This window comes from Hippoglossus stenolepis, chromosome 3 (assembly GCF_022539355.2).
Source record: "Hippoglossus stenolepis isolate QCI-W04-F060 chromosome 3, HSTE1.2, whole genome shotgun sequence".
Taxonomy (NCBI): domain Eukaryota; kingdom Metazoa; phylum Chordata; class Actinopteri; order Pleuronectiformes; family Pleuronectidae; genus Hippoglossus; species Hippoglossus stenolepis.
The window spans coordinates 28283022-28296053 of NC_061485.1; the positions used below are offsets into that span (position 1 = coordinate 28283022).

A 13032-nucleotide genomic window follows, 5' to 3' on the forward strand; every position below is an offset into this window, starting at 1 on the left:
ACTGAGAGGTAGGAGGCCAGTACAGAGTGAATTTATGCTGCTCGATCCAAAATCCTTCCCTACATTATTCAGTGATTTCTTGTTATGGCTGTTTATTCAAGAACACTCTTTGGTTTTCTAATGTTATTTTACATGTTCTGCTTTCAAGAACATATGAAACAGTGGGTTGGATGACAGTTGGACAAACTTTTTAGAGATACCACTCAGTGGAATAAATGCACTTACATTTTTGGTTTTTAACTAATGTTTACAAATTCTATGCAAAATTATTTTAGGTTTCTACTGTAGTGTTGATTTCAAATTTAAAAATGGTAGTTTTGTTCAATGTTATTACAGTGGCTATGACAGAGTACTAAGCATCTGGCATAGTGACTGTAAATAAAGATGGACGACATAGCTCCACTTTCTCTCACTGTTCAAAAGTAATGCTAACATATCTCGTATAGTGGTGATGTCCTCTTGCACTGCTGACGTCATGAGGAGCTAGAGTCTGCACAGTAGTGAACGGGAGTGAAGACGTTGTATCGAGCTGCCAATCATTTCACCCTGTTTTAATAGCATTAAATAATTATTGTACAGCTACTGACATAGCTTGAATTACTTTTGTGGGAAATACTGCAAAGAAAGTGGAACAAAATCTGTGATCCATCAATGGTGTTTTCCTTTGGTATGTCCCACCCCCTTCACAAAATTTCATGGAAATTGGTTTTCAAGTAGTTTTGCATAATCCATGTAACTAACAAACTAGCAAAACACAGACAAAAACACAATCTCCCTGGCAGAGGCCATCGAAGCCAAACTTCTAAGAAACTTGAACATACATCAATGTTATAATGACAGAGACGATCTTTGGGAAGAGAATTTGGCGTGTACATTGACCTTTTAGTTTGGCCCTTGCACCATCTCCTAACATGGCGATTGCGATGATTATGTGCAGCCAGCCACCAGGGGGCAATTCAGATTTGTGCGCCTCAAGTTTGGGAGCTGTCAGGTCATTCTGGTCTCACTGAAGATTCAGAGTATTAAACTGCCTCTGTCTAAATAACAAAATGTTGATTACATTTTTATAAAATATTATTTTCATTTTAAGCCTTCAACTGTGGGGGGTTCCACAAACTACTTTTCTAAGTTGTTCTAATGTTTTTGCTGCTACTGACCTGCTGTTTGCAGGAGTCTTAATTTATTTTAATGGGATATTGCATACAAGTTTTAACAGGTAATTTTGTAATTTCCAGTTGGACCTGATGGTGGCACAGTAGTCCCATAGTTATTATGAATAGAGACAGACACAATGATGTCACAGAAACATGCTGGCACAGAACCTGGGTAACGCAAATCAGCACTTTCCTGATATTGGAGGGTTTAGATGACAGCGACTCTGCCAATTAAATGACGATGTACCTGATGCACCTGATGATGAGGAATGTATTTAATAGCATAGTATAACATCTGTCCAATTAGTGGTCCAAAGAGAAATTAAGAATGCTGAGGGAATCTCATATAGTTACGCAACTGCTATAACGAGCAGGTTACTTCTCAAGCCACATTTCCAAACCAGAACATGGCACAATCGCATAAGCCCATGGAAAACTACAATTACCGCGCAGCGGTTGTATGCCTCTGCCAACCACTGAAATACAATCACTTTGCTTGAGGGAATTTCTTGAACTTTTGATCTGATTTCACTTGCACTCAAAGAAAGTCTTGAGATATCGCATTTACAAGGCAAAATATGAGCTTTGTGAGGTCACAGTGACCTTGACCCTGGATCCCCAAAATGTAATCAGCTTATATTTTAGTCCAAGTGAAACTTTGTACCAAATTCGAAGACCATCCCTCAAACTGATCTTAAGATATCACACTTAAGAAAAACGTACTTTGTGAGACCACCATGACCTTGACCTTTGACTGTTGGCAACCAAAATCAATTCATTTAATCCTTAAGACAAAGTGAATGTTTGTGCCAAATGTGAAAGGATTCCTTGACAGTGTTCCTTAGATATCACCTTCACAAGGCTTTGTGAGGTCACTGCGACCTTGACCTTTAACTTTTGACCATCAAAATCGAATCAGTTCATCTTTGAGTCCAAGTGAATATTTATACCAAATTAGAAGATATTCCCTCAAGGCATTTCTGAGATATGATGTTCACGAGAATGGGACGGACGGACAGACAGACAACCCGAAAACATAAAGCCTCTGGCCACTGGCTGTCGGCGGTGCGGAGGCATACAAATTGGCATTCCACTGCTGTAGCCACGGCTGCAAAGAAGAAAGTGGTACCACCACTTCCAAAAACTGATGGATGCCCTTAATGTCTTTAATTTGTCCTGAAACAGAACTACCTCATGAAATGTTCAAAGTTAATTGTTGTGTTTCTGACATATATATGTAAATGTGTGTGTGACAAATCTGGTTTATCTCTGTGTCATTTCACTAATAGAAAGACAGAACTTTTGAGCTGAACATAATTTAAGTCAAAATAAAATAATAAAAACCAAACTAATAATAGCAATAATAATAATAATAGCAGTAGCAGGGTTTCTGCTACGGCTTCTGAAAAAGCATTTAGACCAGCCTGGGATTTGCATAATGTCGACACCAATGATACAAACTCAGTCTATGACACCTTCATTATTGTTCCCCTTTGCTCTGTCCATCGTGTCATTGCTGCATCTCTAATGAATCAAAAATGCCAAATCCAGTACAAAATAGGGACAATACGATACAGATCATCTCACTCAGTTCTTGCTTTGGATTAAAGCATTTAAGAAATACTGTTAAAACGATGTAAACCCAAGAGGTAAAAAACTGCAAATGTTTTGGATTAGAGAGGATTATATCACTTCAAAACTACAACCGCATTCTGCATCTCTGGATTAGTGAGGTCATCAAATACATTAACATAATCCTGTGTCCCGCATGTACACTGTATACAAAATACAAGCATTTATAATACAATAAAATGGATGCTCATAGCTGATAAAAATGTTTTGGATATTATTTGGACAGTGTAGTGATAGCCACACCACATCAGATTTAGATGTGGTTGGTAGGCAGCTGAAGGCAAGGGTTGGCTAGTTTGTGCCAGCCTAGCTAACTTAGCTACTTGTACCAAAACAACGTCATTATTAGAAAAGCTACACATACGCTTGACATTTAATTTGGTAATAACTTGCTACTTTTCACAGCAAATGGAAAACAAGGCTAAAAGACGTTGGACAACCCCTGTTCAGGTTTTACATTGACAGACATTCGATTTCTATAGCTCAAATATAATCCTCATGACAAAATTATAAAAGTAAAACGTATTACAAAATGAAAACCAGGGCTCACTGAAGTCTTTAAGTTGCTCTTGTGCTCATGCAAACATTTAAGATTAGTTTTTGAAAGCTATGTTACATTAGCATTACATTAGCAGTTTTTCATTTCTGTATCACAGCCGCATCTATCACAGAATCTTGTTTTGTTGCTGGGTTTAGCTCATGAATTGAATCCACACCCCACAGTTAGCACAGTTCAACCGAATGTTGCCTTCAAATGGAACTCATGACGTCATGGTTACGACATGGGAAAATGTGTACGTGGAGTCATGACAACACCGCTGCTAGGCAACGGCAACATGGACGCTAATATTACAATTACTGTGGCCATCCAGAAGCCACACAGGATAACAATGTACCTGGCAGGCGAGTAGCATAATGCAGGAAAGGCATAACAGAGGGAAAAGATGAGGCCTTAGGAAAATCACCATTTTCTTCAGATGTATTATAAAATTACAAAGAAAAACTCAATACGACAAAAATTTCAACACATAAACTAACCACCTGAGGAAGAAAGAACATCCATATTATAGCTTCTGGCATTTCTGAAAATGTCAACAAACACATAACAACTCGGAAACTCTGAGCTTTCAGAAAATACCAAGACATGAGGTGGTGAATACAGAGGGGGGGTGTTCATATGTCCACTCCATTTAAAGGCAGCACAGCTTCAGCCCACCAGTGCCACAGTATCCTCTGTCAGTCACATAACCTTCTACACAAAGTATCTTACACCTTGAAGTACCATGGGGTTCTCTAAGTGCCATTTTGGAGGTTGATTGCTAGTGTTAGCTAAGTGCTTACTTAAAGCACTTAACATAAAATAAAATACTTAAAAAGATAAGTGTCCTGGTTGCAGATCCGTTTAGTTATGTTTTACTTCATTTCGTAGTGAATGAAGCCATGAAGGAGTTTTTGTTTCAAATGAATAATCTCGGGAGTCAGCTATTAGTGCTAGCAATTAGCTGGTTCATTCATTAGCGAGCAATATATTAAAAATAAGTGAAAGAAGCTTTTATTTGAGTCACACCAGATCAACTGCTATGCAAACTAATGCAAACTAACATACAAACACTAGCTGACATGGAACAAGCTATGGTCTGAACATGAAATCAATCAGGGATGTCAGGTATGTCATTTGATTTTGATGATAAAAAAACAAACATCCATTACTCAATACAAGGTTAGGATCAATACTATTAGTTAAATCCTCAATACTCAGCTCTTCGGTCACTGGGTCATGTGATGTCCAATATGGCTAAGGTGGAGCATGTTACATCTGCTGACACATTTCTTTCATTCCGGTGGTGGGGGTGCGCATGCACTTGCACTAAGTTGCTCTCAGGTACACAGACTAGAGTGAAAGAGAAGTTCTAACTAGAGAGAGAGATCGACATAACAAGCCACCTGCAACTGGACCACTGCAGCTGAAACTATGAGGTCTGACTGACTGTGTGGATAGAAAGACATTTATGGATGATAGCACAGCCAGTTGCGCTGCACACAAGGCTGGGGCTTAGTATTACAATAGTGATACCTGGGCTATCAAAGCTAACATGGACAACTGAAATTAAACTGATTTACAATTGTTAGGCTTTGAATTTCATGTGAACTACAGTAAATGGTACATAACTGATATTATACATAATAAATTTCACTTTTTTATATTATATTCTATTATTGATCAGTTAAATCTGAATATCACAGACACAAGTTGTTTAAATTGCATGAGGAACTAATTACAGGAACTGAGAACCTTCTTTATAGGATACAAAAGCATGTTATTGCAGTATTTCCGAATTTTTATGTTTTTGAGGATTTTTTTCTAAATGCGTGGAGTTGTAAAACAACTGGCAACTTTTGTATGCAATAGGGACGTACAATTTAAAAACATAAAAAATGAGTTAAACTTTGCATAGTAGCCTTGAAAGACAGAAGAAATTGTACGTAAAGTCACACTTTAGGTCTCCTTGAGCAGAGTGCTGTTACAGTACTTAACAAAACTGAGCACACTCATGGTGCGTAAATACATATCTATTCCATTGAACAAAAAGCAGGAGAAGAATGACGCCAATTGGTTTGAATAACATAAATATTTGGACGAATCAAACTATGATGAAAAAAAAAACAATCACAAGAAGTTACTACACCCGTTATTGGTGAGATTCAATTCTAATGTTTTTAAAAAAATGTTCAGGTCCATCTTTATATTGGTTCTTCCTGGACTGATGGATGATACCACTCATCCGTGGAGAGTTGTTCTGTCATTCTTCAGATTCATATTTTCAGCTGCTCTTTATTGGAGGGGTTTTCTATTGGATTCAAGTCCAGGGGTATACTCATCCAGGTCATTATTTTTCTTCTTTACAAACTGTTGTGTGATTTTTGCTATATGTTTGGATGATTGCCTTGTTGGAAAATTCTCTCCTGCCAAACTTCTTAAGACTGGGAGTCATTTTCTCTTTCAGTATTTGGAAACAAACTTATGTCCATAGTCTGTAAATGTCATCTCACATGTCAGCCCTGCAGTCACTGTGGTGGTCCTGGCCTGGTCCACAAAAAAACAGGCTGGACCCCATCTGATCCAAATACATTTATTTTAATATCTTCTGACCAAAGAATATGGTGCCAATATTAATCAGGTTTCTTTTCATTTCTTTGGCAAAATTTAGTCTTCTAATTTCTGCCATTTATTTTTAGCAATGACTTTTTTCTTGGACGGCGTCCATAGAGTCTGACTTCATGCGATGTCCTTCTCACTCCCTGATCAGTCACTGAAACAACAATTTCTACAGATAATCCTTCTGCCAAATCAGAAGCACTTATCCGTCTGTTTTTCTATCCAAGGTTGCTTTAATAGTGAATTGTGTATAGCGTCATTTGTCAAGGGCGAGCCACTGTGCCTTCTGTTATTGATAGTATGACTCTTCCTGTACATCTTACCACGGCTGTGCTTCAGCTCATGTTCAGTAATCTACCGATGCTTTCCTATCCTCTCCAGCTTAATGAACTGCCTCCCAGTCTGGTTTCTTACTTGGTCAAGCTCAGTTCCTCACAGTGTGGAGCCGTGATGCATGAGACACAACCCAGGCCAAAACTGAAGCTGTTGTTTTATAACCTTGTTGATACAGTTATGCATCAAGAGACATTAAAGGTGTGCTCAGGTTTGCTCTATTGAGGTTGTACTTTAGATTCAGGGCCTGTATTGTCAAGGTAGGAACCTGTTTTTTTAACTATACAAAGAATTAATTAAATACAACAAATCAAATCAAAAAAGCACTTCAACTTATAAAAATAGGCCTATGATTATTGGAGGAAAGTACAATTTTCAGTCATTTAACATTTTAGTGATACTTTACAAAGGTGAACTCAGTTTTGTTGTATAGTGTAAATAATGTGAATACATTTTTGATTATGAACAAGTTATAGGGAATGACTGGTCCTGCATTCAGCCACTGTTTGTGGATCAGCTCCTCTATTCTGTGCTAGCAGAGCTGCGGTGACGTCTCAATGTCTAACCTCCGCACACCCAGCCTCCCCGGAAGTTCCTTTCCCAAGTGAACCACTGGAAGGCTTTTGTTGTGAAGGAGCTGCAGGAGATACTAGACTTAGATTATGGTCTGTAGCTAAAGAATTCCAGGAGTGTATTTACGTTACTAACACAATTTACACAAATGATAGCACAAATTATTCCCTATGATAGTGAAAGCTGTCTAACAGAGAGCAGACTGCTGTAGGACAGGTACATTTTTTAAAATAAGATTAATTATATATTAGGGGGTTAGACCTTCTTTAACTCTTATGACTGATTATCTATTTGGAAAAAACTACAGCCATTTAAAGACAGCTGGGTTTGAAGGTGGTTTGTGACGTGTCAGGTGTGTTATAGTGGAGGTGAAAGGATTTGCTATATAGTCAGAAATTATGTAAAGTAATTATCAGGTACTTGCATGGAGGTGTTTAGTCACATTAAAAACTAATGGATAATTGTTACATTGTGATACCAGAAGGGTGCTCGGAGAGCGCATACCTCAGCCAAGGCTAACACACTATCCTGCCATGTTAGAGAAGTGAAAAAGATCCTGGATCCACCCATTTATCTGGATCCACTCCAAAATTGAATGTGTTTTCCCTAGAAGGTCATGCACCACCCCTCCACACAATTCCATGGAAATTGGTTCAGTAGTTTTTGAGTAATCCAAACAAGCCAACAAACACTGACATCAATTCCTTGGCAGAGTTAATAAAGTTACAAGTACTGACATCATCAAAGGTGTGACTGACCCTCTCCACTGCAGTAGTGTTCACTGGTTCAATATGTGTATAAGTCTGCACAATAATGGTAAATAATAACATTCATATACAGATTGTGCAGGAACTGAGCTTGCTGCAGTGACTGGCAAAAAGGAGCCACTCCAGTCAGTTCAGAATTTGAACTGCCATGTAATAATAATATTATGAAAGAAGAGTGTAAAATGATATAATGACGTTACCTACAAAATGCGTTAAGGAGTAAAGAATATAAATTTGCATTAGTTATTAACAGAGCTGAGAGCTTGATGCCACTGATGGTAACTGAATGTGTATTGAATATAAAGCTATATCTTGTCACTGTGGTGTTTCATGGTACTGTAAGTAAGTTTGCTGTGTGTGTGTGTGTGTGTACAAAATTACTAAACAATGCACAGATGGGTTTTCACCAAACTTGGTGGGAATATTACTTGAGAGAATATCTACAGATGATGACGTTTTGAAGCTGATCAGTCAAAGGTCAAAGGTTAAAGTCAACAAAAACATGGTGCAAGATATCTATGCAAACAAACTGATCCGAAAATTAGTCCCCATCCGATTACCGACTATCTGAACCGGGTCACAGAAAAGGCACAAACAAGGCAGACAATTACGTCATGACCATATCATAGGACAATGATGTCATATTGCTATTCCATGACATCATTATGAAAAGGCATCATTATAAATATAAAAAACATTAGCATTGCGAGACTGAGGCATATACAGCGCATGTACAGTATGCATCGCACCTTTAATGCTTTTCATTTTTAAATTGGGAATCATTAAAAAATATGTATACAAAATTATTTTGGGAATTGTTTAAGGTATTTTATATTAACAGATTAAACTTTTACACATGGATCTCTCCCGAAAATGAATACTGACAAATCTATGCCAATAAGTAAGGCAAAAATTATAGTTCGAAAAAAGCTGTCGATTTTCTAAACATGATTTTCGTGCATTTCTGCGCAGCTATTTTAGTTTCTTAGCAGCTGACATATTTGCCAATATTGATATATCTGAGCAAACACTGGCAGATAAAATCAGTTGCTCAATTTATCAGTTTGACTCTAATGGTAGGTCTGATACTAAATATTCTTTAGGCTTGGTTTTGTCTGTTTGAATATAATAAGAGCCAGTTCTTATAAGATACAATATGTTTGATGCAAACTGCACAGAGTGGGTACATCAGAGCATGTTTGCTAAAAACAGCTGCTAACTGCTTTTGTAAAAAAAGATCGATGGGAGCCATGAGACTGAACTCTGCAGTAACCTAAGTAAAAAAAGAGCATAAGAAGCTGAGTGAGGCTGCAGAGTGAGAGAATAACCCTCTGGGTTTGTCCTCATGAGTGACCCTTTTCACAATAAACACATTCATTTAATGCTATGATGTTTTTAAAAATGCAGTTTTAGAATTCCAACCATTCCATAACGCCCTCATGAGAACATTGGGCCTCGCTCATTTAACATGGGAAACAGAAATGTACAGTAAAAACCAGACACTGTGGTTTTTGGAGCAGTTGGCGTTGGAACTATTTCCTGATCAACAACAGCTGGGCACAATAAATGCATGCGGCATCTTAGAGGAACCTCCTCTGAACCCAGATGTGACTCAAACGTGGACAAAGACGAATGTAAAAACAGCAGAAAAATGTCGTTTTTCAGTTTGACTGGAGGTGGGCTCCTCTGTGCTTCCTGCTGTGGGTTGTTTGTGAAGCTGAGCTGAACACAACTCTGTACTGATGCAGAGAAACTGACCCCAGTCTTCTCATCTGACTATGTGACTGCAAATAAACATATAGCTTTTCTTCGAATGAAATCAACATGTCTACTACATTGTTACTGCTACATGCGTGTGCTCTTCCTGTCGTTACTACATCTTCTTACAACTAGTGTAATCATATTCCCACACCACATGTACTACTGTAGTTTTAGTTTGACAATGTAATTACAGGTAATTACTTCCTTTTCGCCACCCAAACGTGTACATGTCAGATAACGGCACACAATAAACTGCTCCCCCTTGCCACCTACAAGGTAAACACTGAATCTGGTCCTCATCAGAAACACACTATTTAGATGTGTGAGGATGGCTCAGCTGAGAGATCCCCTGTGTTTCCTGGTTCACTGCGTTTCATTTTGTGCCTGCTGCCACTCGGCCACATCACCCGGTGACAGCACCTATCATACAATTATGGTGGTGACACACAGGACAAATTCTACGCATCACATAAATGTACCTTGGCGATGAGTTACCACAGATCCACACCATGTAATGTCGGCACATTAAACTGTAATTTGGACGTTTCACTCTGAAATTGCACAGCTGTTATAATATTGTAATTCATCCGCTCCATATTGGACTGAATCTGACACTGCGGCCACATGGGGGATCGTGATCGTGGTGGATTATTATTACAACTAGATTGCTTAGATGTACAATACGACTACTCACATATACTACTACTACTGGCAATACCACTATCGTTACTATTGTCATTACTTTTGTATAAATACTTTGATACGCTTCTCCGTGAAGGTTGTAAATAATATTTTGTTGATGTGCTCTGTTACATGCGACATCTACTGCACTTCCGTCCACCCTGGGAGAGGGATCCCTCACATGTGACTCTCGGAGGTCTCTACATGTTGTTTTTTCCCTGTTAAAAGTTTTTTGGGGTTAGTTTTCCTCACTCTTATTGAGGGTCAAGGGCAGAGGATGTCGCAGATGTGTGTATATAGGCTAACAAATACGATTCGATGGATTGAAGTCACACGTATCTTAACACTTGGTCCAGTAATTAGTGGAAATCATGGTTTTGAGATATGTGGCAGGGTTTAGTCATAAACTGGTACGGACACTGGTTATTACACATTATGTTTGCAAGATACAGATTCTCCTTTTCAACAAAAGACATTTAGGAAGCATTGTAACTGTATTTCTGATATGGTCCGGCCACTGATCTGGTTGTTAGGCAAACATGTGAAGAGTATTTAAACATGATGCTTTACTATCCTAAACATGACTCAGTGGTCGTGTGGGTGGTAGTCTGGAGGTCAGAGGCTGATGTCCAGTGTTTAAGTCCACGACATGGTGTGTTGCAGACGGGTTGCAGAGCTCCATGCTGGCAGAGGCAGCCAGGGGAGCAGTAAAGGGTTAACGTTCAGGCGCGTAAATACTGTCCATGGCTCTAAAGGCTCGTTCGCCCAAAGAAACACGGTTAACAAACGACCCGCTCCCCTCGCAGACTCCCGGAGAGCGGCCGAACGGCCTGAAGCGAGCCGAGAGAAAGGACGGGAGCGGGGACGGGGTTGTGTAACAAGGCGAGCAGCGGCAGGAGGGAAAGGAGACATGATGAGCACAGGGATTTGTGCAGCGTATGTTCCGCGGCGAGGACAGCGATGATCCGCCGCTGTACGACACGTCTAATCCCACTGAAACCACACAGAAGCCCCCACACGCATGAACCAGCTCGCTGGGTGTCACACATCGAGTCCATTTCCCCGCTACAGCCGAGAGAAGACATCCAGCACGGGCTATTGTCAGCCATCGCTGCTGCCGCCTGCTGCCAGGAAGGCTGAGCGGGGCTGAGCTGCCCTCTCTCCGGTCGTGATTTCCAGCCGCGCTCCGTCTGTGGAGCCGGCGAAAGCCCGGGGAGAGGTTTCAATATGGCAGCATTAATGTGTAATAACAGGCGTAGTGTCCGCCTGAGAGAAGCCGGGGAGACGGAGGCGAACACACGGCGAGTGGAGCCGAGGCTTCCCCCGCTGCCTCCGCTCGGTACGGCGGTTCAGTCCGGGGCGAAGCGGGGAGGTTGAAAACACATCAAGCGTGATCAATACACCCAGCCCGCACCGAAATATCTCCATTAACCCCCGTATTTATCGTATAACATTCATTTACTTTGTGTTATTTGCGATAAAATGTCACAACCCTGCTCGGCTACACCAAACTCCGCCTTCTTCTTCTCCGAGCGGCCTGTCCTCAGATGCAGACGGGCGCCTCGGAGCCACAAAGCTGTCAAATGCACCGAGCAGCTCGCCATTTTTGTTTGTTTTCCACAAATGCAAAGCGCCAGAAACACACAACACGGCACGGCGGACAAAGTGGGCCCTTACCTGCCGTGGAACCAGTCCTTGCAGGCGTCGCACTCGATCATAAACTGGGTCACGTCGTAGGGCAATCTGCAGACGCAATACACTGGTACAGTCGCCATGTTCAATTCACAGCTACGTCGGGATAGACTTGGGGGGCTGCGGGAGGAACCGCGTCCTGCAAACAATATGATCCAGTATGATCTTCCCCAGAAAAAAAAGCCAGGGGCAGTCCCGCCGGACACATGCGGCTACACGCACATCTCCACCACGCCGCGGCCGTGTTCGCGATCGTGCGGAGCGCTGGGAACGATGGAGCCCCGTCGTGGCGAAGCTTTCCCGAAACGCATCATTATTATTATCACTATTATTGTTGTTATTACAGTGTGCGTGCCCCCTGGTGCCCGCGCGCCACCGTCATGTCAGCAGCCGGAGCGAAGCGTCGATGTCGCTGCGAAATGAGAAAATAAATAAATAAGCAACGTGAAAGTTACGTCAGGGAGCAGGTTAATCGGCAGAGCTCAAATCAGATGAATGAACGTCCGGGGATCAATCAGCATTAAGCGCTTCCATTCGGAGGCAGAGAGCTGCGCATTGACAGCAATACAAAGGAAGATGTCACATGTTGAGAATACAGAAGGACCGTTTACTTATTACTTCATCTCGGATCCGCGCGATAAAAACAATATAATCATTTATTTATAATGAATTTTTTTTAATGTTAAATTAAATTATTTTACACATTTTACCTCGGGGCCGGCTTTTCAGGTCGATTTTTACATCTGATGCTATACATTAGCGTTAATAGATTCTGAGGATGAGGCTATTAGATTAAGTTTAAATAAATAAATGCAACACAAAGAAGAACAATACATTTTAGTTCATGGATTATTCTCCACCCATATATAGCATTGGCCCGAGAGACGAAGGCTTTGAAATGTTGACCCTGAGACAAATCATACAGTAAATATAGATCATTTTAAATATTTTATTTTATATTTTACTTACTTATAGTTAAATTATAATGAAGAATAACTATTATTTGTATTGTGCTTTTCATTTAAAAGAAAGATCCACTAAAGATAAAAACATTAATGCATTAAAGGTTGAAAGCCTGTTCACATAAGTTGAGTATTGAAAGTGATTATTAAAACACTTTGAGGTCATTTTAATCAATGAAAGGTTGCAAACATGATTTGGAGTTTATTAAGAACTAGAGATTAATTATAAAAAACTAATTGCTGCATTTACTTAGAGGCACAAGCATATTATAAAAATAATTTGACTGTCAATTCATAAATTGAAAAAAAAGCGTAAAATT

General features: G+C 40.0%; 1 protein-coding gene across 3 annotated transcripts in view; it reads right to left on the minus strand.

Annotated features, from left to right (window-relative positions):
• Positions 1 to 12231, minus strand: part of phf2 (PHD finger protein 2) — a 31936-nt gene extending 19705 nt beyond the window's left edge. Inside the window, exon 1 of one of the 3 annotated variants that reach the window (XM_035151743.2) lies at positions 11736 to 12231. In XM_035151743.2, coding sequence (XP_035007634.1) covers positions 11736 to 11833 — 98 coding nt within the window. In that variant the 5' untranslated portion in view covers positions 11834 to 12231. The remainder of the gene's footprint in view (positions 1 to 11735) is intronic. The other 2 variants (XM_035151741.2, XM_035151744.2) reach the window with 2 other exon arrangements.
• Between the last annotated feature and the right edge of the window lie 801 nt (positions 12232 to 13032).